The sequence below is a fragment of the Fringilla coelebs genome, assembly GCF_963513975.1.
Source record: "Fringilla coelebs genome assembly, chromosome: 7".
Lineage (NCBI taxonomy): Eukaryota > Metazoa > Chordata > Aves > Passeriformes > Fringillidae > Fringilla > Fringilla coelebs.
The window spans coordinates 34288157-34313308 of record NC_140035.1 but is presented as its reverse complement, the minus strand read 5'-3'; the positions used below and the strand labels follow the sequence as shown (position 1 = coordinate 34313308).

The window sequence follows — 25152 nt, the reverse complement described above, 5'->3', positions numbered from 1 at the left end:
CAAATGAACATGTGAAGTGACTCTGAGACTACAAGCTCAGAGTCTGCCAGTTCTCTCAACCAGTAGCAGGCTCTCAGACCTCTAATTTGAAGATGCCCTTGTTTTTATTTACAGCAAGAGTGTGAGCTCAGCTTTTTTTAGCATGGTAGGAAATGGACAATCTGAGCAATTCTTCAGCCCCCTTCATTGCTGAGCTTGTTTTTTTCAAATTGCTGAGAATGCCATGAAAGGAAGAAACATTGGATGTGTTTGAGATGGGTTAGAATTCAGACAGTTTTGAATTCTGAAGTGCTGATGCCCAGGACAGCTGAAATTCCAAGAGTTCTCTAATAAGTTTTTGAACTGTGTTTAAATCAACTCTTACATTTATGCATTATCTGGATTTTTACCACATCTTTGTCTGCACATACGCTGGAGGAAGCAGTCATTGAGGAAATCCTTCCAGTTTGTGTTTGCATGTCAGAGTAAATGTCTTATGTAAAAATAAGGATTCAAGTAAACAAACAGAGGGTAAGGGTTACTTGGTCTGCTCTCCCTGATGAGCAGGTACAGGGAAATTGAATTCATTTTCTAATGGCAGAGTGATACCAATTTAAATGCAGCAAAAGCTGAGGAGTGGCAAGTGATGGTGAAGCAGAAAGAAGATCTCGTGGGAGCTTATTTGAACTCTCAGATTTTTTGACATGCATATCCTTCCATCAAAGCCAGCCTGAAAAAACAGCAAACTTTAAAAGAGTTGGGGATCACACCTTAAATTTAAAATGCCTCAACAGAAGTAAGTTGCAGTCTACTGATGTGTCAGATCACCTCTGCTGCCTGTAGCAGATGTACAGCCAAAGGGCCTGTTAATAAAATGGCTCTGAGCTCTTGTTAAAGAGTTGAAATAAATGGTTTGGTTTCCTTAAATGCTGAGGGCCAGATACTCCCCATGGCTAGAGTGCCTAGCTGGGTGTGCAGCACTGAAGGGGCTCAGGTGCTTTTAACCCCTAAAGCTCAGCTTTAGGTCTCTGAGAACCCTGACTGCTGTGTAAATGTATATTTGACTTGCTGTTTGAATGCAGGGGACCAGGAAACCAATCCTGCTCTTCATGGGGGCAAGGGACATCCACACATGCCACACGTGTGTTCTACAAACTCTTTTCCATGGCTGTGTTTTGGTGGTGCTGCACTTAGTGATTCCTTGCATTTCCAATGCCTTTGGTGAGCACCTGCTGATTGTGCAGCTGGAGAACTTTTGGCAGCATCTAAGGAAAGCAGAATAAAGTGTCTGAGTCAGCAGACACCATTTTGCTGTGGTGTTTGCTGCTGGAAGTTGATCCTCGAGCTTCCCTGTTAAAAAAGGATTTTCAGCTTCTAAAATATTTCTTCAGTTACCCTGGCTGGGAGCTTAGAACAAAACGAACAATTGCATCAATTACAGAAAGAAAAGCAAGTTCTGGATTGTGCTCCTGGAAGTCTCGACTTGTAAATGAACAGCTTTTGTGCAGTAATCACTGGTTTGGTGACTCATAAAAACACACAAGAAAAGCAGCCCTGTTGTCAGGACTCCCACTTACACAGGTGAAACCTGCCTTAAGCGTTGTTTGAGCCAAGATATGGCCTGCCTTGGAATGCCGTTGCTATTATTGTTCCTCTTGTCACAAGCTATAATTTTTTGGTGACACAGGTCTCTGTTAGCCAGAGAAGAGCTAGAATTAAGACCACTAAGGGGATTCCTGCTCGTTGGGTGTGTAAATAACAGCTGTCTCTCTTTCTCTCCCTGTTTCCACTTTGGATTTGCTGCAGGTGCATAGGGCCACACCTGGAGGACTGCATTGGGCTGATGGATAGGTACTGCCTGGGTGCTGGCTGCCTGTGTGTCTCCATCCTGCACGTGTGGACAAGGGCGCATGCGTGTGCATGTCCTGGGGCGTGGCAATGACGTGGTTTGTTCTGTAATTGCCTGCAGGTGTAGAGGCCCAGCTAGTCATGACTGCATTTTCTATCCATGGACACGGCAGTCCACTCTGCCCCAGCACGCTAGGTAACATCCCCAGCCCATCCTTCACACCTGCCACGTCATAGCAGCCAGTTTGAACACACAGCCACCTTGTATCCTGGCTGATCTGCCTCCCTGCATCCAAATTTGCTTTCTGTTTGAAAGCCAATTAGATATTCTGCTCATTTAGACTGGTTTTAAAAAGTGTTTTTATTTTTAGCTTAAATCAATAAGGATTAAATTCTGAAATTTCCTGTAGATATTCATTCTACAGGTTGTATTTCCAAATTAAATTTTATTAGATGGTGAAACTTCTGGTAAAATTGGAATGCACTTGTTTTTTCTTTATTGGGTTTTTTTGTTGTTTTTTGCTTAAGACAAAATTTAAAAGCAAATGAGTCTCTTTCTTCCATATGCCTTCCCTTGAAAACATAAATGTTATAGCAAAACAATATTTCTTCCTTACTTCACATAAAACTATTATTTGATTTTTTTTTTCATTTTCTGTTTGAAAAAAAATTGTAACCTTGCAGCAATTTTATTTTTTGGTAATGACAATTGAAACAAATTAATGTAGGCTTTATTCTGCATTCTTTTTCATGAAAGCCCCACGTTGCTATTGAGTTTGTTCATTCTTAAATTCAAACTGGTTTATATGACTTCTAGGCTTTGGGATTACTCTCCTGAGCTAAGACTAGATGAAAAATGCATAAATTCAATCAAAACCACCTCATTAAGATTTTCAATGTGAGTTTTTTTCTTGCTTTTTCAAAAGGTTTTAAGGTTGCCTTTCCTTCTAATTGTGTACATAATGTGAATAAACCTATTTCTAGCTTATGAGGGAGAACATATTTGGACTTGAAAAACAGTGCACTATAAATGCTATCAGATGCTACATTTGTTTATTAAATCAGTATCAGTTCTGACTTAATTCTTTAACCAATGAATAAGCAGCAGGAGATGAATTTTTCAATATTTCAGTGTTTTGTTTTAATCTTTGTGGTCTGGGATATCCACTTTGAGATACTTCTGTGGGGCCTCATTTTAAGATGGACTCATCCAAACAAAGCTGCCCCAGTTTTAAAGGCCCTAATTTCATCATCTTTACTCAAAGCACAAATACAGAAAATGTGTTGTCTATTATTATTATTATTATTATTATTATTATTATTATTATTATTATTATTATTATTATTATTATTATTATTATTATTATTTCATTAAGGGCCTTATCAAACTACAGAAATGAGAGGAATTGTTTTACTGTGTTCAGTGGTTTTACTCCTGCTCCATTCAGCCTCAAATGTTTCCTGTTTCCTTGGGATCTGATGGATATTTTTTTGTTTGTTTCAGCCTTGCTGAATTTATTCTAGGAAAACTACTGCACTGTGTTTAAATGTCAGTATGTATTCTTTCACTTTCAAGGCAAAGAAGGAAACTTCATACCTCTATATTAGATTTGTGAAATTGTGCTTTTTTTTTTTTATTGTGAAAATTATTCATTCTATTTGGGCTAAAAATGGGCAAAACTGCACTGGCAAAGTGACACTTTTTGTTACAGTAGGGTTGTAAATCCAAAATGGATGTGTTTAAGTTCAGATAGAACCTTCTTCATGTCTCTTTAACAGCTGTGCACCCTCCTGAGATTTATGAATCTTAAATTAATTAATAATCAGTCTGACCCTTATCTGTTAACTTGAGTTTTTTCCATTGATGTGAATTATCAGTGAGTAGAAGGGGACAGGTTTTTCTGCCAAAAGTGAGAGCAGGCCTTTAACCCAAACAAGGTATTCTTCATCTTCTCCTATTTCCATTTTCATAGCAGTGTTGCTTTCCTTTCCAGTTTTTTACTTTGCAAATTGTGTATGCCATGATCCATTGACTTGAAGGTTTTTGTAAGAGCCTGGTAGAATAGCAAAGAAATTCTTTCTGTCGTGTTTAATCAAGATGAATCAGATGTGCATCACATGGCTTGTTTTCCAAATGGCTGGTGAAACTTCTGCTTTTCTTTTGTCCCTTCAAGTTTGTGGGAAAACAACGTTACTTTTGGCAATGCATTTCTTTCTGCATAGTTTGGTTTTGGGGTTTTCTTTAACCTTAAGGTTCTGTCCAAAAGAGCAGCTCCTCGTGCAGCTTCCTGTATGGATTATTCCTGTAGGGCTTTGGTTTTGGTTCCACCTTTCCATTCTTTCCTAGAAACTGCTAAAGCAAAGGTGGAAAGCAGAAGGCAGCTGGGATTTGCCAGGATGCCCAAAGGAGTTATCCATCCTCCTTTCCTGCCTCTTATTACAATCCCACTCCTCCTTTTGCTACCTTCTGGCAATTACATTCAGTGTTTTTTGTGGTTGAAATAGCACACAGTAGAACATTCCAGCATATTCTGGAACAATCAGCAAAAAGATGAGTATGTCTGCTCCCAAAATTGGGATAACTGTTGTCTAAAAGGATGATTCAAAAACTGTAAAAATAATGCTCTGTTGTTCATTAAGAAAATACTCCAGAGAGTCAGGGAAAGGCTTGTTCCTTTCAAGTTCACCAGAAAAATTTGGCTAAGTGCAGTGATTGGAGTGTGACTGTGGACAAAGCTTTTACCTAAAGTATGAATTTTAATTGGTTTATCCTTACTAGGCTTCTTTCACCTTAATCCTAGGAGAGAAGAGATCATCAAAGGAGAAGTGAGGTTTCTGTTTTCTGGAGCATGTGAGATTGTATATCTAGAAATGTGATAGGAAAGAACCAGGAGCAGCACTGATGTTCCTGGTCTGAGTAAGCTGCTGTCTCTGTTTACGCCCCAAGAAAATTTCATTTACATTTCCCTTTTAACTAACAGAAACTAATTAGCCAGGCCTACTATTGTCAAGTGCTTCAATAGAATGTTGTGTAGATGTTAACTCTAATTACAATGCTGTTGCTAGTTTTGTATCCAAAAAGGATGTCCTCTCAACAAATCATCACTTCCTCAACAACAACAACAACAACAAAAAGGTGGTTTTATCTACTGCTTATGTGTGCAAGAGCTAATTAACAGTAAACCCTGTGTAATGCAGGCAAATCCTTTCATAGCTGTTTTGTACCCTGTCACAGTAGGACTTCAACAGAATTTCACAGCAGCTCTCAGTAGTTGGTGGGGAAGGGAAACCACCTCTAATAAAATGCTTATGTTCATGGTTTTCACGGTGCTCAGCTCCATTGCTTGGAGGAAAGCACTCCATATGCTCTCTGCTTTTATGGAATAATTATATTATTCTGGAGGGGCAGAGGATCTCTGTAGAAAATAAGAGGGAAAATAAGATCTGTGAGTACCAGCTAAGCTATGTTACTTGGTTGGTAAAAGATGCTGTTCTCAAGAGACTCTTAATATAGAGGTTTCTGAAGCTGTATCAGAACAGAGCAGTTGAAGAAATAGGTTTATTTTTTAAAAATCCAGACTAGAAAAAACAGTTTCAGATCCTTCCTCTGTGGGTAGCATAGATCTTACATGTCATCTAACAGGACAAATTCACAGAATCACAGACTGAGCTAGGTTGGAAAAGACCTTTGAGATTATCAAGTCCAACGTGTGACCCAACACCACCTTATCAGCTAAATCATGGTACTGGGTGTCACATCCAGTCTTTTCTTAAACACCTCCAGGGACAGTGACTCCACCACCTCCCTGGGCAGACCATTCACCCTTTTTGTGAAGAATTTCCAATGCCCAACCTAAACCTCCCCGTTGTCCTCCTGTCCCATTGCTGGTTGCCTTGGAGAAGAGACTGATCCCCACCTGGCTACATCCTCCTTTCAGGTTCATGAAAGAGACTCACAGAGAAATCCCAGTTCTGTGGGTGAACTGCCTCTTCCAAACTGGTTCTGAAGCCAGACCTTTGCCGAGGGTACTTTAATTCTTGCTATGGCATTTCCCTGCCTGGAGCTTTAGGAGGAGTAACTTTGGAGTACCCCTGGGACATGAATTAAAGATCACTGCAGCGATCTTGTGAGCTCCTCCATTTTTTTACCACTTCCACATTTTAAGAATGGCCTTCTTGTGAAAGGGTGTAGTGGGTATTCCTTCTTTCCTGTTGTACAGATAGAATCCTAGAATGGTTTGGGTTGCAAAGGACCTCAAAGCTCATCCGGTTCCAGCCCCCCTGCCATGGGCAGGGACCCCTTCCACTAGACCAGGTTGCTCCAAGCCCCATCCAACCTGGCCTTGACCTCTTCCAGGGATGGGGCAGCCACAGCTTCTCTGGACAACCTGTGCCAGGGCCTCAGCTTCCTCATGGGGAACAATTTCTTCCTCATATCTGACCTAAATTTCCCTTCTTTCAGTTTGAGGTCAGACCACAGTTAATAAACGGCTGAATGTGTTAAAGCTTCTGTTCTGTACCACCTTCAGAAAGATTTGTCTGCGATCAGGGAGGGTTTGTGCTTCATCTGCTTTACTCAGCAGGGTTGGCTGGCATGGACTTATGGTATGGAAGGACTTAGTAGGGTATGCTACTGTAGAGAGAAATAAACTGGTAAGGTTTGGAGAGTGAAAGAACTGGAAGCAATTCTAACACAATGCAGTTTAAAATCTGTTCTGTGGCTCCGGTGGTTTGAGGATCCTGTTGAGAGAGCATAGGATAGAGTAAGGTCAGAAATCTGATGTTCCTGGAAGTTTGTTGTACAAGGAGTAGAATGTGGGCAATAAACTCTTGCAGGATCTTGGTACTGTTGATACTCATTGGCCAAGTTTCCCAGGAGCTGTGCTCGATTTTGATTAAAAAATTCTTTGTTTAAAAAATTGACTAACTTATCTTTACTGAAACTATGAGCAGAAAAAATGATGAGTGATGAAGGCCTAATGTGATAGGTCACTGCTGGAAAAAAAGAAGCAATAGGAAATGCAAATTAATAAATGGTTTGTTAGAATGGAAAACAACACAGTGCCATTGCAGAGGTGATTGCTTTGGGTTCTCATCACCCTTGTCTTGTGGGTCTGTATTGATTTGGCTACACAAATAATACACAGTGCAGAAATAAAGTTTTGCCATGGAGAAGTGACCTTATTATAGAGCAACAGTATATATCTCACCACTCTCCAATGGGTTTGGCTGGAAATGAGGATTTAATTTAGATTTAATGTTCTTATAAATTAATTATCTATTATTAAATATACATTTTTAGAGCTTTAGAAATATGGAAGATGTAAGGTTGTTTAAACTTCAGTGAATGGTTCCTTAATAATTCATTAATATTTAATACATAATAAATCAGAACTAAAGCTTGTGGTCTTACTTCCAGTCTACCTGTGCAATGTAGGATTGGTTACTCTTAGAAAAATTAACATGACAAATATATTAGTTGAGAGCCCAGCCCAGACTTAATTCTCTGCAATTTGGCTTACTCCTTGTGGCCTTACTCAGGTGTGAAGGAGCTGCAATTCCTGCATGAAGCAGGAAGCTCTTGGCAGGGATTGTTTAGAGCATTCTGCTTTTCATTGCCTGTTTAACATGAGTTTTCTGGAATGATGGAGCATAGAACATGTAATGCAGATGAAAATTTGTACATTGGCATTACCTTTTTTGTTTTACACACTAAAATGTATGTTTATCTCTCAGTTAAATTGCAACAGCTTTCCCAGCATTAGATCAAAACTAGCAGATAATTTCTTAATGATGATAGTATAGTTGTCTGCCAGTCCTTTTCATTTGTTTTTGCAGGAATGGAAATACCAGTGTTGAATTTGATACTTTACTAGTGTGTAGCAAACACAGTAGTAAACCAGTTAAAGTAATTAAACAAGCTGTAGGTTTCAAGGAATTAACAAAATCCTGACTTTGGTGCTATGTGTGGGAAGTTGTACCTCAGCATTTACCAAAGGTGGAAGCATCACCACAAATACCAGCAATCATTCAGGAAGAGAGCATTAGGAAATCAAGCCATCAGACCAAATTACTTATTCTTACTATAATTTTTTCCATGCTGTAAAGTAAAGGAAAGGGCTGGGAAAATGTCATGTAAATTATCTGTACCCTTGGGTAGTAATTTTAAAAAACGAAATTCAATTTCTAATGGGAAATGTGGGCTGGTACTAAACTCATTCCCCATGCCATGGCCTCTCTTTGTTAGCTCAGCTTCCTTTGCATCTCCTTTCTGTAAAGCAGAGGTATTTTGCCTCTTTTCTCCCTGGTAACAGTGGTAGTGGACAGAGTTGAGCAAGAATGTAGACCCTGTACCTTCAGAAGGACTGACTGTTTTCCCAGCAAGGTGTGCTTGAGAGGTTTGAGACAGGAGACATTGGAAATAGTACCTTGTGTCTTGGAGTGAAGTTTAGGAACTCAAACCAGCTAAAACTTCTTTTGGCTGAAAGTGAAGGTGTAGAGCCAGGTTCTCCTCTAGAAATACACAGGTAAGAAGACAAAGTTTGGTTAAGGATGGCACTAAGTCTAGCAGACTGAAAAGGGGAGTTGGGTGTCTGTCAGGTATAAAATGGGTGAAATTTGAGAGACATTCAGAACAGCAAAATGGCAGTGCATTTCTAATGAAGGTCATGAATCCCTGGAATGATTTTCTGTGGTAATGTTCAGTTCTCCAGCACTAGGCTTGTGAAATCAAGACTGGGAATTTTTTCCTCCAAGCAAGATGAGTTTATGTTGAGCTTGGAGGCAGAGGGTGGTGTGGATCCTCCTGCCATGTGACAGGATGCTTCAATGTCTGTGACAATAATTTCCAGCTGTGATCAGCTCTTAGCTCATGGTCTAAGCTAGAACATCCTTTGAATTTTGAGTCTGAGTACTGAGTTGGACACAGACAAGCAAATGCAGTTGCTGAATCCTGGGCTGTGGCTCCTGTCAGCTGTGGGTGAGGCACAGAGTTCCACATGACTTTACACAAGATTTCTGTTCTGTTCACATATGCTTGCTCATTAGCAGTTAGGTCAGGAAAAATTCTGAGTTTTCACACTGTCCTTTGCTAGCAGAGATGAGAAACTCATTCAGATCTTATCTGTACTTTTGTCAAAAAGCTTCATGATTTTTTTTTTCAATCTGATGTAAATTTTTAATGACACCATTTTCACTTGCTGGTGAACAAGATCTTTTGCAGACGTATTGGCTGTTTCATCAATAGAAGATAATGTTGAAAATAATTTCTGTAGTTATCTGAGATTGAACAAGTGATAAAACAGGCAAGGAAAGATTATGGGATAATGTGAAGAGCAGGTGCTGACTAGTTCTGATTGAGCTTTTCTTTGGCAGAGGGTTGGGAGGTTGTATTTGCCTGTTGTGTACATATCTCAGCAAAGCTGGTAGTCTCTCATACTTGAGAGTTGTGGCATTTATGTAGAAATCTGAGAACAAATACAACCTCATCCTCAGGACAAGGGCTAAGCTTTGGTTAAACATGGTCCAGTCATGATGTAATCCCTGATTTGTCAATGATACAAAGTTTTTCTAGTAATGCCTAAAGGAAAACACTGAAATGCAATCAACCTTTATAATGAAAAGTGTGAACTTTTTCCTCATACAATTTGTCTTGGACTCCCAGTACTCTGCCTGTGACATAGTGTGTCCTTTGGAAACACAGGATTTCAAAGCAATACACCAGTGTTGGAGACCTCTTAAAATGCTCACTTGGATTTTTGTTACATGTTCTTATTGTATTCACTGTTCCATTTTAACTCGGAGTTCTCTACTTGTAAATCAAATTATGTTTAGATGTGTCACTGAAATTAGGTAGTATAGATACATCTTAGAAGGCACAGAAGCTGTAAATGACCATAACATGGGTGAAAAGAAGTGGTGACAGCAGAAAAGTAGAAGGAAGCAAAAGGATGGATGATGTAGTTTTATTAGTTGCCATTTCTTTTGCTCAAGTTAATCTTGCAAGGTTGGAATCTGTAGGCCTGATGTCAGTGTAGGTCATGCTGAAGAGGAAGCAAGACACTGCAATCCCTGCTTTTGGTAATAAAATATGCTCATTTCCAAATTGGTCAGAAAATAATGCTGAGAACATGGACCAGGGTATGCAGATCCTGTAGGCTGGTTGGTCAGAAGCAAAGAAACTGCAGTGATGTGGAAGACTGGAGGGAAGATGTGTAATTCCAGAATTACACATGTAATTCAGTAGCATGGCAGTGGCTAAACCCATCTCCTCCAAGTTCCCAGCAGGCTGGAATCAGCCATGGGGATATTTTCAGTTCATGCCAGTGGTGTCTGTATCCATGGGCATTGCTCTGCTTGAGTGAACAGCCTTCCTTAAAAAATAGGTGCAAATTTCAGAAGTAAATCGCATCTTTCCCTGCCCCTAATGGACCGATGAAGGGAAAAAATGAAAAGGTAAAAAGTATTCCTGCATTAAAATGACTACTAGTTGTTAATATGCATAGTCTCAATCACAGCAGGGATAATAGGCAAAGAACAGATTGAGGAGATAATATCCTTGCTTTAAAACTGTCCCATCTCCCATAGATATGCTTTTCCCTCCCTCGTGGCAGGGATGTCCTCTGCATGTGAATAACTTGGATGCAGGTGAAGTTCAGTGCTGTCTCACTTCAGCTCTGGGTGAATTCTCTCTACTTCCAGTTCCTGGATCAACTAGTGGATCAGGGCTGCATATTCCAAACTTGGGGATGTTAGAGTCAGCTTTTAGTCAATGGATTTTTTTTTTAAAAATAGGAGAGCAGTTTCTAGGAAGTTTCCAGTGAGAAGAAGGGTATCACTAAGAAAGCAAGTCAAAACCTACAGCTGAATCAGTATGGTTGGATATACTCTCTCACGGTTTCATCAGCCTTTTTGTGCTGCTGATTACTTAAATACTTAAAATACATATATTTTTGAAGTAGAATGAGAGGCAATCCCTCTCTCCCTCATGACAGAGGCAGGGTTGAAAAAAAGGTATTGAAGCCTTCTCTCTCCTTATTTTTGTTTGGTTTTTTTTTTTATTTTCTTGACCTCTAATGAGCTTCAGACTCAGTGTGACCTGAAAGGCACAAAAACTCAGCAGGATCCACTGTCTGCCAGAGTACTGGTACTTAGATTTGGGGATTTGGTGGAATGGGGAAAGGAAAGGGGTTGTGACTAGAATAGGAAAAAGAGATTGTTAAGCTGGATCACCGTTTCCCCAGATGCTTGGCCTGTTCTGTTCTGGAATTTTAGCAGCTGTCAAAAGATGAGTTTCTTTAACATTTAAAGGCTGCACAGATAAAGCAGTAAATTCTGGAATGTTCTATTATACAGAAATTTGGGAGAAGGAAGAGCTATTTTACTAAATTATCATTTCCCTCAATGTGGGCTGTACTGTACTACAAAGCAATCCCAATAAAAGAGCAGTTGGAGAGTTGGGATTGCTCTTAGCAGTACCCTCACCATGGCCATGAGCTGCTTTCCTAACCCCAGTTCTGTCTGTCACTGTGGAGGTGGTGGGAGGCTGCAGTGAACACAACCACAGCCCCATGGTCAGCAGAGCTGAGAGCAGCATGATGCTCAAAAAGGGGCCAAGGCTGCCCTTGGCTCCTTTACAGCCCCCAGAGTGGATGGGATTCCTTTGGCTGGCTGTGGCTACAGAGGAGAACAGTGACAGTGGGTGAGTTTGGAGTTTCTGTGCTCAACTTTTCTTCTTAGAATGGGGAAATTCTGGCAGTGGGATGATAACTAGGATTAAGAGGAGTTGCAAGATACTCCAGAGTTTCTCTCTGCTTCATTTGGTAACATAAGAATGGTAAGTTATTGACATAGAAGAACTTTTTGATTTCTCTATTAACATAGAGAAACCTTTTTGGGCATAGTATCATATAAGAGGTGATCCTGTATAAACCTGTGTCAGGAACAGGATATCAGTTTTATGTGAGCTTTTTCCCCAGTAAGCAACTGGGGTTTTCTAATGATTGATATAATTTGTGTAGGATGTTTAGACAGTATGCTCCTCCAGTAAAATAATAGTGATAAATCCAAAAGCGGCATCAGGCATACTCAAAGAAATTCCTTATACCCTGCTCTTTATCTGCCTTCAATTTTCCTCCATATTTATGAGCACTGGCTGCATTTCTTCCCTGCTATGCTCCACAAAGATAAATTCTGCATATTTAGAACTCAAGTGATGAGTAGCTAAAATCTGTGTTGAAGCTAACAGCATCATGGCCATTGCTAGTGTTCTAATAAATGTCTCAAATGCTCTATTTATATAAACATGCCAGTGCAGAGTGAAGTGTGACTGTTTTGATTTAGGCTGTGAAGGAAAGATTTTTAACTGTGGGTGTGCATGAATGTACATAATACATGAAAGATGGATGCATATTTCCAAAAACATCCTGCTACAAATCCTCCATGCACTCTCATTTCAAACATAGATCCAAAAGATGCTTTAATGCCACCACTTGTTAAAAGCCTCAGCTGAAACCCTTATTTGTTCTCTTACTACAGAACAAATTATTGGATATGACAAGTATTTGAAGATTGGGAACACAGTGTGATAGTTCTATTCTCATCTGTTTGTCATGTCCCATTTTTGTGTTCCCTGTCATTTTGTTATCATAGAGTCAGAGAAAGTTTGGATTGGAAGGGACCTGAAAGATCACTTTGTTCCACCCCCTGCCATGGACAGGGACACCTTCCACTATCCCAGGTTGCTCCAAGCCCCATCCAACCTGGCCTTGAGCACTTCAGGGATGGGGCAGCCACAACTTCTTTGGGCAACCTGTTCCTCAGCACACTCACAGGGAAAAATTTCTTCCATATATATAATCCAAATCTCCCCTCTTTCAGTTTTGGTGTTTGGTTTTTCTCTTCTGCCAGTGTCCAGTGCTGAACCTTAGTCTGCTGTTCCCTTCTGTGCAGGGGCTTGTTCCCTTGGAGAGGTGCTTGGGGAGAGGTTGGGGCTCTCTTCAATGTACAGAAATTTTTTTCATAAAGTCATAAAGGCTTCAGAGGAAGGAATCTGGTTCTGAATGTCAGACTTGGTCCCCAAGTATAGTCTTTGGAGGCTCTGTACTCTGAAATACTCCTGGAGCTTGAGAAAGCAAATGCTTGCTGTGTCAAATGACTCAAAGCTGGAACAGGAAGCAGTCCAGTGTTCTCAACCACTTAAACAAAATATCTGCCCTGTGCTCCTTAAATCTTCTGAAGGAGTACTTTCAGGAAAGACTGGCATTCTGAAATGGCAGGCAGGTGTAAAAAGAGAGATAAATGCATTTTTCTGAAGAAAGACGTTGATTTGGAAAATGAAGTAAAAATTAAGGACATGAGGTAGAGAAACCTTGCAGCTCCTTAGAGGTAGACAATCCACCTGTGCAGTCTACAGGCACAGTCACGTGTGGGTTTGGATATTTCTTCTGTTGAATAGCTCAATTTCAGCAAACACTTCACTGAACTTAAGTGAATTACAAGCACTTTCCACCAGTGGAATTAAAAAAGTGTTTAAAAAAATAACAAAAGGAAGAGCACAATATTCAAACAGTTTTTCTCCTGATAGTTATTTTAAATACTCCTGAACGTTCCTTCATGTTCTCCATTCTTTGCTTTTATAAAAACCTACTGCAGAGCTGAATGTTCCAGTTTTGAGCTTGTCTTGGTTTGAAAAGCCAGGTGTCTGCTAAGGAGGGCAGGAGGCTCCCTTGAAATGGAAAATGTAAACCCCCTCCCTCTGAATTATTGTCATTTTGAAAGGAGCTCTCAGGCAAAGATGTGGGAATAGGAAAAACAGTTTTTCTTTAAGAGGAAAATTTAAAATGTATATGTAATAGTACAAAACAACACTGCCAGAGTCAGAACAGGAGCTGACCCCCTGTGGGTCAGGGTGGTGGCACAGTCCCATCCCATGGTGGCTCAGCCCTCCTGCATTGCCAGCTGTGGTTCTGCTGGAGCAGGATCCTGCACAAGTGGGGAGTTTTCCTCTGAAGGGCCAGGACTGGGGGAGATGGGCCTGATCTTCCTCTGGGAATGCAGGGCAGAAGAAAGCTGCTCCTCTGGGAATGCAGTGGGAAAGGCTCTGCCTGTGGTGTTCCAAGTGTCAGATTGTATCCAGGTAGGAATGCTTGGCTCCTCCCCTGGGCAGAGCATCTCCCCATGGGATGATGGAATTTGATCAGCCATGCAGGGACACTCACTGGCCATGGACAGCAGAGATCTCCTGGAGGGAGGATGGGTTGTGGCAGAGATAAAGAAAACTGCCCAAAGAACAGAAGAGAACTGCCCCACCTCTGACAGGTGGTGATAGAATACACAGCCCCAGGCACATCTTCCAACCTAAGACAGAGCTACAGTGTGGATTGTGCCTGTGACCCAGCTCCTACTGGATGTTTTGGTACAGATTTGATTTGGGTTCAGATTTCACGTGTTCCTGCAGCAATTTAACAGGCCCTGCCATGGGTTGTGCTGCTCCCTGGTGCTCCTGGATGTGACCGTGAGTGAACAGCAACTGCCACAAAGCAGACCATGTTTCTGTTGGAGAAAAGTGTGTTTTCTGGATGAATGATTTCATGTGCACAGGCATGATGAGCCAGCTGACTGCCACTGGTTGCAGAGCAGCAGGCTGAGTTGATTGCTTCTAACAGGAATTCTTTATGCAGAGAGAAACTCCTGGAGCTAATGCTGATAGTTTTGATTTCAGAGCGGTCCACCAGCATCCATGGTCATTACAGCTCTAGTTTCCTTTATTTAATGCAAAATATTATAGTTTCCAAAGAAAATGGGAAATATGACAACTTTATAAAGCAGAATGATCTTTTACTTGCTGAACTGGCTGCACCTGTGAGTTCATTCTAGTGGATTTAACTGGCTTTGTGTCACAGATAAATCAATCTATGTTATATGGAGCCTGACTTGGCATATTTTAAAAAGAATGCTAATCTGTTTATTTAAAGCACAAGCCTCAAAACAGTCTCTGTGCAAGCTCTTAACAATAGCATTCCTTTTTAAAGTTGAGGCAGAAAAGAAAAATCTCAGCCTAAAAATGGCAGGGGTGCAAGAAATTTTATTGGGACTTTTCAGTTTTAGAGCAGGAGCAGCCCATAAAAAGTCTTGATATTGATACTGTAATGCCAGAGATTTCAGTAGTTATTCCTAGTCAGCTGTATTTAACAGGGAGTTAATATTGAGAGTTCTTGGTAATTTAGAGTGAAAACGTAACAGAGTGGTAGTTCTAAATTATGCCATTCAGATTTAAAACCATTTTTAAAGAAATCCATTGTGCACTGTGTGTGGTAATAAAAATATCACAGATTTTGAATCAATACATATTAATGTGCAGAATGTTAGGCTGTAATAATTTTCAAAGCTCTACTTAATATTTTTTTCTTTATCCTCATTTACTTTGCTGAGTGAAATGAGGACTCCTACATTCTTAAAAAAGAGGTGTGAGTAGACCATACCTTTACAGGCATTGATACAAGAGCCAGTGTGGGTAAGAATAGAGCACTTTTGTCAACAGGTACGTGTTTGTCCACGTGAGCCTTGGCCAAAGTGAAAGCTGTGTCTCCTCTATAGTGATTTTTAACTGCTGAGTGCACCCAGACACAGACTGCAACCCTCAGGTCGTTTTGCATATTGAAAAGTTGTGGCTAGTTGACAGTTTGCCCATCTCTGGATTAAATGTGGAATTGAGAGTAATTGTGTAACTGTGAGATCAGCTGTGAGTTCAAATTTGTGTTTACTCCTGATAAAAATTCCCAATCTGCACATAAATAGGGCCATTTATCAGTATTCAAACACCCTCTGATTAGGAGGGGAGAGGGGGGAAGGGTGCCTTGTTCTTGAAAAAGAGTATAAAGCAAAGCAGTCTTGGTGAGAATAACATCAGATGAATCCTTGCCACCCCTGGGGTGAGCACCAGGCACTCTGGACCTTGTGGCTGTGGAACTTAGCACAGCAGAGAGAGGGTGGTGAAATACGCACAAATCTGCTTCCCAGCCTGGCTGTTTATCTTGTATGTTTTAAATACTAAGATTGTCTCTACAGGATTAGTAGAAACCATCAGATCTCTGAAAGGGCAGCTTCAAAGTTGGCTGAACCCCCACTGATGGAAGGGGTGAGGAATGCAGAGTGTGGGAAGCATCCATCAGGAGAAAATAATGCCTGGGTAACAAGGATTTGTGAGCAGGAACTGCTTAGCAAACACTCAAGATTGTAATGAGTCCTGTTTGGATGTACAGATAAAAACTCCAAGGAGGAGAAAGCTGATACAGGAACTTGGAGCCTTCTAACAGCTTGGCTTCAAAGCTCAGTTTCTTTACATCTCAGACCAGGTGGGTCAGTGCCAAGGATGGAGAAGCAGGTGGTGTTTGTCAGCTTTACTCCATGGGCCACAACTCGATTTCCTTTCTCCTTCCTGCTGCACTCTGCAGTCAAGTGTGAGACCAACCCTGTACTCATCTAAATCAGTAATCAGGCTTTAATACCTGCTCTCAGGGCTCTGTGGGAATTGCAGCTGTCCCGATGTTTTGGAGTGGATGGAATGGTGTGAGCCCTGCTGCTGAGCATCCTTGTCCATCCTGGAATGCTAACTTTGAACTCAGTGTCGGCTTTGGTGTGTGGAAGTGGCTGTTAGGTGTTTCTAAATGTGAAAACACAGTACCCTTTAGAAAAGAAATACATATATATTATTCATTTCTCCTAAGGGAATACTGGAATCTTTCTTTCAACTTTTAGCTACAGATACACAGTTTCTAGTTTAAGAGGCAGGATTTTCATGTTATGGGTTTTTTTTCCTTCCACATCCTCCCCAGCTGATGGCTTTTCCACTTATTAATTGGGTATTCTGTCCTCAGTTGAGGGAGGGATGTGGGATAGCAAATTAATTACGTGGAGTTGAACTATGATTCAGGGCCATGTTTCTTGGACTGCTAAGCCTGTTTTGATGAGCATGAAAATCCAGAAATGCCTAACAGAGATTGTTTCCATCCTCTGGAGTAGATTTCCAATGTGTAAAGGAAAGAAGTGGCTGTATCAGGAGTTTCCTGTTGGTGGGTTAGTGCTGGAGCTGTAAGAAATGTGAGCCAGGATTGACTTTTGGCTGTCTATTAATTATGCTGGACAGGAAGGACTGACATGGAACCTTGGCTTTTCTGAGCCTTTTCAGTCCTCCTTGTTTTTAAAAATTAATTTAAGATGATGATGGGGGCCTTTGATAGTGCATTTTTTGTCTTTTCATCAGCATTGCTCATGGAATTAGTTTTTAGTGGGCAGTAGTGTGAGTGGGGAAATGTCAGGAGTTGCAGTCATGGAGGTGGCTGTGGGACAGTAATGTAACAAAAGTAAGTGGATTAAACCCTTAATCCCACTAGACAAAAGGAGATTTGCGTGTCCAGCTGCCTGTGAAGCCAAACAGTTTGTTAGGTTAGGTTGGATTAAAAAAAGAACAAAATGGGAGAAGGTTTTGTGACTTTAGGAGCAGCTCTGGTCAGTGCCACCTTGCAGGGATCTGTGTTGAACAACCCCAGCAATGGCCCAGCAGAAAGGTAAACAGCTTAATGGAATTCATCAGGGTATTAAAGGTAAGGCTCTGCAACCATGAAAATAAGCAGAGAACTGAGGCATGAGAACTGATATTAGCAGAACAGAGAGAAAAAGGAAAGTCAACCCGACAAACACACATGAAAATAACCCCGGTGATGGGGTGGCACCCTGAAAACTGGGCATAGGAAATAATCCAGGTGTGGTTGAAAGCAGTGGGAAAGGATAACAGGGAGCTGTGGCTGCAGAGACTTGGCATCTGGTCCTGGAGCAAATAAACCTGAGTTGTTGACTTTGGAGCTCAGCAGCAGAGAGAGGAAAAGCTGCTGGTTATGTGACCACATCCCAGGCTGGGTGTTTGTGACTTACAGGATTTGATGCAAGGGTAGTGAATTTGGGAGTCAAGGCAACTGCTCACTATTTGAGTGGAAAATACTTTTTTTTCTGTATTTCACTGATTTGTTTAGCATTTAAATATATTATTGCACATTGTACTATCCCTTTAATAGTTTTTAAGCTTGCTTGATAATATGTTTAGGTGGTACCTCCTAAAAATTCAGGTATAATGTAGAATATTTCACATTAGCAACTAAAATGCTTGTTTGGTGAAGAAAATTATTTCCTTTTTTCAATTACCTACTAAAAATGAGGACATTCTTTCAAAGTCAGTGAGAGTTCACATGATGAATCATAAAGATCCATTTTGAACCCCCCTTGTATTCTATAACAATAGAAGAGCTACAAACTTCATTTTATTTTCTTCATTACTTGTTATGTCCCCTTTAGAACCATTTCTTTATTATAGTCTATCATGTAAATATTATTTGGACTACTTTTAGAGTACACAGTACTATAAAACTCCAATTACTTACTTTGACAACTGTTATGCTAGTTATTAATATGCACTTTAAAGCTGAGTTCTCCTGCCTGTTTAGTCACTCTGTGGTTTGGTGGTGTTTGTTAAAATTATATGACTGCTCATACAGCATAAAAATGAATTTTAAAAATTATTCTGCTCAAGAGCATTGGGTAGTACAAGCTTCATAGGAGGCTTTTGGTGGCCAGTGTTTTTCATAATTGCCTGTTAAAGAGTTTCTTACAATGTAGAAAAGCATGCTAACAAAGAGGAGCATTGTTTGGGGTGGATATGCCATATTCTTTAGGCTCTGCACTCAAAATCACAGAATAACCACTGGGGTTAGAAAGGGCAATGTGTTTTGAGGAGGAGGTGGTACTGAACTCATGTTCCCCAAACACCCTAACCCATTTCCCAGCCAGACAACATTCCCTTTCCTTTATTTGCCAGCTTAGAGTTTCTGTGAACTGCAATAGGCCTTTGTGGTAATGTGTTTACCCCAGGAAAACGTGGATATAAATAAATTTAGATACTGGATGTGGGAGTGTGAGGTTTTCTCAGTGGTAATGCAGACACACCTTCATGCACCATACCAGGTGCATGGCTCTGCTTCAGGAAAGGTTGTAAAAAGAAGAATAAAGAAAGGGTTGTATAAAACAATTTAGTATTTCTGAGGGAGACTCTAAAATTTTCCATAGCTGTGTGGTACATTTTTATTAATAGGCTGTAATGTACCTTTCATCATCATTCAGATGTAACTGAGGGAGGCTTTTAGAGCACAGCAGTGACATTTCCACAATCTTGACAACAGTTAATCTATGTCCTGGGCTTACCAGGCAACAGTTTCAGCACCATTGTACTCTGCAGTTGTCATGCTGTGGTTTTACCCATCTTGTCAGCAACTCTCCAGCCACTGTTGGAGGGATGTTAAATGCTCTGAGTGTGTTCGTCTTGGCAAGCGGTTGGTTTGCTGTGAAAATGCACAGTTTAAGGTACTGCTATGAGTTTTCTCTGGAGGGAGCCTGATTTCTCCATTGCCTGTGTAGGTGATCTCCACATCTTGCCTGTGAAGTTCCCTCTCACTTCCTCCATGCTCAGTAAGGCTCACTGTGTTTTTAGTCTGGGGATTTTTCATGGGCTTGTTTTCCCCTGAATGCAGGAGCCCATGAGTTGATGGGGGTGGAGCCAAAGTCAGCCCAGGCAGATCTCTCACAGGAACCTGCAGATACCTGTGTCCTCATTTTGCCATTGCAGATTTGCATTTGCCATCAAAGTGCATGTTGTGTTTCCTTGTCCACACGACTCCTCACATGTGCATGGGGGTTTGTAAACAAAAATAGAATTGGCATAATGATGAAAAACAAGCAAATTCCTACCATGTGTCAATGTGTTTGCCCTGACTTCCCATCTGGGCTGGAATTCCATGAGGCAGTTGATAAGCTTTCCACGTGACTGTGTTTTATGTACCCAAGCATTCTTTGGTCTCTCACCCCTAGCTGTGGCAGTAAAGTCTCTGATTCTGATTGCCAGAACCCCCCTGATTGCTGCTGGAGTCATTGGTGGCCTCTTCATCATCGTCATCATGGGCCTGACGTTCGCCGTGTACGTACGGCGCAAGAGCATCAAGAAGAAGAGAGCGCTGCGAAGGTTCCTGGAGACTGAGGTGAGCCTGGGCTGCTCCTCACAGGCTGTCCTGGGGAGTTTTCAGGGATACTCTGCTTTCATATTAGTCATGTTCAGGCCTTCCCTTAGCTCTAGAGATCCTTCTGCCTACCTGTGCAGACTGAACTGGTTCAAGATGCTGGTTTTCTGCACAAGTACAGATCCATGGATTCTGAAGACCAAGAAAAGTGTCCCACCAGATTTCTCAACTCCCATCCTGCTTTCCACTGAACTTCTATCCCATTCATCAGTACATTTAGCAGTTCTCATGCTTAACTATTACAGGGGTTCATTCTGGCCATATTTAGGTTGACTTTTTAAGGCTAAAGTAAGTTCCTTCAGCAAGCTCTGGTACAGACTTCATGCTTAAAGGCAGATGTTGTAATTTACTGTTGTTCCCAGTGCCTACACAATACCTTTGTAGTCCAGATTTTGTAGTTTCAGATTTTGTAGTGCAGATTTCGTTAAAGCCTGTAATAATGATCAGTAACAATAGTGTATTTTAAGCCAAGACACTTCACAGAGCTTAACCAACTGAAGTCCACAGTTTTACTGGCAAAAGCATGTAGCAGAGCTATAGCAGAGTGCTCTGATGGATCCATCCTGCTCTTTGAAGTGTCACTAGTGAAGAGGACAAGCTAGAAAGTATATTTAAATATAACATTAAATGTATATCTATCAGCTGCTGCAGTGGTGATTACTGCAATCTCCTCAGTCCGAGATTTGAGACGCTTTGCAAATGATGGTATTTTTAAATTAGGGTGCCCCTTTGTGGGATAATAAAGCTTGGAAATGCTGTTAGCTAGTGACTCTTTGATAAGGCATTATTAACAGTGCTGTTTTCTCTTCTGTTCCAAGGGTTTTGCTCCCACTCAACTCCACTGTAGAGCCTGGGAGTAAATGATTTATGCATCCCCAGTCTGTTTGCACAAGTATCTCCATGTTTGGCTAGAATTTGTGTTGCTTGTTAAACACTGTTCAGCTGTATAGAAAGCTTAACAATAGTCAGTGCCTTTAAATGAATAAATTCTGCCACTGTATCAGCCCATACTGAAGCATAAATTACTTTAAGCAGGTGCTTCTCCTTGCATTGGCTTTGAAGCCCAGATTTCATGTTTCATTTGGTCAGATAAAAGCTGTGGCTGGCAATAGTCCTGAGGGACCAGGGCCTCCTACTGAACATGTGGGGAAGCTGCTATCTTGGCTGAAAAACTGAAGAGTAAATCAGGAGCATCCTGGAATAAACACACAAGCAATTAGCTTTAGTTGAAGTCTCTCTCTCTAATTGGAGACTGTCACAGAACTTTTTCTGTAGATCATTCTCCATCAAACCCTACAAGCCTGGGTTTAGACCCTCACAACACATCCCCACCTCTCCCTGCCATTCCTGTGTTGGTGAACTGTGGCACAGAACCTCTCCTCATCCTTCACAAACTGAAAATACAGAAGTGTGCTGCCAGTATGCCTAATTTTCTTTTACAGTAACCTTTCTTTCATGCTATAAATACTGAACATCTAAAGTAGGAAGGAGGAAAAGAGAAATCACTCAACTTGTTGCTGTTTGGTTTTATTATGTTTTCTTGCCCATCAATTGCCAGGTACTGCTATTTTTACCTGAACAAAACTAATTAGTTTGGTCAACTAATTAAGTAGTTCATAGTGCCCAAAGAGCTATATCTCAAATGCAGAGCATACTGCATTTAGCCTTACAAACAGGCAGTTTTGAAGTGCTGCATTGTTTTCAAACCAATTTGAGCAGGAGAAGCTCTGAATTATTTCCCTCATCCTGTAAAGGAACAAAATGTTTTTCATGTGTTGTATTGAGTATTGTGCTCTACGTTTATTTTTAATTTAGTTTTAAAGAAACATTGTTTTTCTGGCAGAGATGGTATGAGATCTAAGAGCATTTTTAACTGAATGTGCCATTGTGGCTCATTTACAAAGTTTCTTGGGACATCTTGAGCAAATTGTTTAATTGCAGTAAATTAGTGGTTGTTATAAATTAGTTGTCTGCTCTAAGGTGTTTCCTCCCTAAAGCTGTCTTCCTGTGTGGTAAAACAGAAGTTCAGAAAAATCATCCCTTCCTCAAAACAGAATAAGAATGTGATGAGCCGTTTAGTCCAGGCCATTAAAAAGAAATATGGCCAACTTAAAAGATACTAAAATGGGCAAAAATAGGATGTGGTACACTGATAATAAATGCTATATTTCTGTCATGTAGAAAATATTTATACTGCCTCCATTATCAGAAGTCCTTGGATGTGTTACTCTGACACCAATTCAATTTGCAGTTCATAATTCCATCATGCAGTTTCAGGGGGAAATTACTGCATTTGAGTGAGGACTTGCTTTAGCAGGTCTTGTTGTATTGCACTACCACACACAGTTCTTACAAGGTCTCGGTTTTGTGCTGTTTCTTGTTTGCTTTTGAAGATGAAAAATCTCTCCAAGAGTTGGCAGGGTAGGGGTCAATAGATTTCCACCACTGTCTTGTTCCAGTATTTCCTTGGGTTGGTTGCTCTTGGTATAAACTTCTGCTGGGTCTGCATGTTGAGCAGTGTTTGGGACTGTTGGGTTTTCCTTGCAGCTGGTGGAACCCTTGACCCCGAGCGGCACGGCGCCCAACCAAGCCCAGCTCCGCATCCTGAAGGAGACAGAGCTGAAGAGAGTCAAGGTCCTGGGCTCTGGTGCCTTTGGAACAGTGTACAAGGTGAGAGCCTTCCCCACACAGCCCTGAGTGCCTTCTTTTACCTCTGGAGCAGTCAACTTCTGCATTGCAGCAGAGCAGCCTGTTGCAGGGGTGGTTCCTGAGCCCTGCAGAAAAAGGACACTGGAATTGTGTGCAAGGAACTCATCTATTGTATTAGCAGGGAAATGTCCCAACAAAGGCAGGGATGATGCATCTGACTCCGTGTTCTCAGAAGGCAAATTTATTACTTTGTAATACTACATTATAATAAAGAATACTGTACTATACTAAAGAATACAGCAAGAATACTTATTCAATGCTATAAAGATAATAATGAACACTCCTGACTCTTTCCAGAGTCCCCACACAGCCTGGCCCTGACTGGCCAGAGAGTTAAAACAACTCACAGCAGAATGCAGTGAAACAATCACCTGTGGTTGAACAATCTCCAAACACATTCCACATGAGCACAACACAGGAGAAGCAAATGAGATAAGAATTGTTTTCCTTTTCTCTGAGGCTTCTCAGATTCCCAGGAGAAAAATCCTAGGTGAAGGGATTTTTTTCAGAGAATGTGAATGCCACACTCATCCTCAGCATCAAATGGTGACATGCAATTAATATTTCTTGGTGAGCAAAGACATGTCAGCCCCAGTCATTTTTATGTGCAAGAGAGCTACACAGGCTGGACTGTCCTGCTGGCAGAGTGGAGCACCAAGGTTTGCCCTTCTGTTCTTACTGTAGAGCATCTTTTATCATATTCCATCTTTTGGAAAGATGGATAAATGCTGTCTTTAATTTCACAAGTGTCACCTGGGTCATGCAACAGCAATAATACCTAGTAAAAACAATGCCATTAGCTAAATTTCTTGTTTCTTCCATTTAAACAGAAAAGGTGAATTACTTCAGGGCACCCTTTAACAACTGGGATGTGAGAGTGGAACCCACAATGGAGAAAGCAGTTCAGTTAAACAAGTATTTATTTTTTATGATCTGATGGTCATGTCCAGATCTGAGAGGGATGAAGTAGGGCTTAGGGGGCAAGTCAAAGCAATTCCCCAACCCTCTGGGAGCAGCCCAAACCTGCCAAATCAAGGTGGTAGGTCAGAGCATCTGCCTCTGTCCTCAAAGAGGGGAGGAAAGGAAGGAAGCACAGACCACTCTTGCTACAAGGTGATGTGAATAGATCTATGAATAAGAGTTTGAATATACTTAGATGATAATAAAGTGATAGAGATGGATGCCATGAGGTTGACAAGAAAACAGCAATAGTCAAGAATGATGGAAAAGTAGCCCGAGGCAGTTGGTGAATTTTAATTCTAAATTTCCTTTTTAGACACCTAAGTTTTGATCCTCAGGTATTAAGTAATTAGACAAAGAGCCCCTAAGTTATTCACTCTATTATTCTCAGGGTGTTCTCTTCCTGCATGATGTTATGATCTGGTGATAATCTGTTTGGAGAGTTTACTGATGGCTTCAAATTTGAGCATTGGAATCCAGACAGAAAATACAAATTTTGTTTAATTATATCCAAACCAGTATCAGAATTTCATCTGAGTCATTAGAAAATGTGCATCATGGCCACACTGCCCATTGCTTTTTAGAAACCCTGTTGTGGACAAGAAACTCAAGGATGTTCACTGGTACAAAATGTTTCATTTTATATCAGAGTTTAGTTTTGATGTAAGTAGTTTTACAGATTTTTTTTTATTTTATAATTTTGTGTATTCTCTGTACTGAGTCCCATAACTGATCTGCAAACCATGACAGAATGTGTCAAAAAGAACTGTAACTCTGAATCAAGTCTTTCTGATTGTTTTATTAGTCTTCTTTTTTTTTTTTTTCTAGGGCATCTGGGTCCCTGAGGGAGAAACAGTAAAGATTCCTGTGGCCATTAAGATCCTTAACGAGACCACTGGTCCAAAAGCCAATGTGGAATTTATGGATGTAAGTAAGACACAAGCAGTATTTTTGGGTTTTGGCAGGGGTGGTGTCTTTCTGTAGCCCATGAAGGTTTTAAAGATAAATTCCTGCCAGTTTTCTTTCTTTATATTTAATTGTACACAGCACCTGACAGGGCTGGGTTTTCTACTGCACGTGCCCCAAGATACTTGGAGTTTTCTAATAATTTTTCTGTCACTATAAGACTAAAAGTACTCTGTCTCATGGGCCAGATATTGTATCTTTCTGTGGCAGAAAAGGTATGGAAGAGAGAGGAGGAGTTGCAGGAGGTGATCTTACCATGTATGCAGGTCTGTATTGGTGTAGCACTCACAGGAACAGAAATTCAGCTCAGTTTTCCCCCACTTGGGTGTTCCAAGACTCTGGGAGCTGGCAGCAGCAGCAAAGCATAACAGGAAGAAGGGGAAAATTAAAATATGCTGGATTTAAAAGCCTTTTTGCTTTACTAATCTGAAATACCAAGGATGAGAGGTCAAGATGGTAATTTCCATGAATGTTCTATGATCACAGAGGCTTTGCACTCAGTTTTCAGCTCTGTGTCAAGATCAAGGCTTACTGACACCATGAATCTTTGTCTTATTCAGTGACAATTTTT

General features: G+C 40.8%; 1 protein-coding gene across 1 annotated transcript in view; it reads left to right on the top strand.

Annotated features, from left to right (window-relative positions):
* The window catches only part of ERBB4 (erb-b2 receptor tyrosine kinase 4), a gene marked incomplete at its 5' end in the record, with an annotated part of 567058 nt that overhangs the window by 436549 nt on the left and 105357 nt on the right, over positions 1-25152 (top strand). Inside the window, 4 exons of the mRNA XM_084209338.1 lie at positions 1949-2023; positions 19775-19907; positions 22494-22616; positions 24444-24542. Of these exons, the coding sequence (XP_084065464.1) occupies positions 1949-2023; positions 19775-19907; positions 22494-22616; positions 24444-24542 (430 nt within the window). The remainder of the gene's footprint in view (positions 1-1948; positions 2024-19774; positions 19908-22493; positions 22617-24443; positions 24543-25152) is intronic.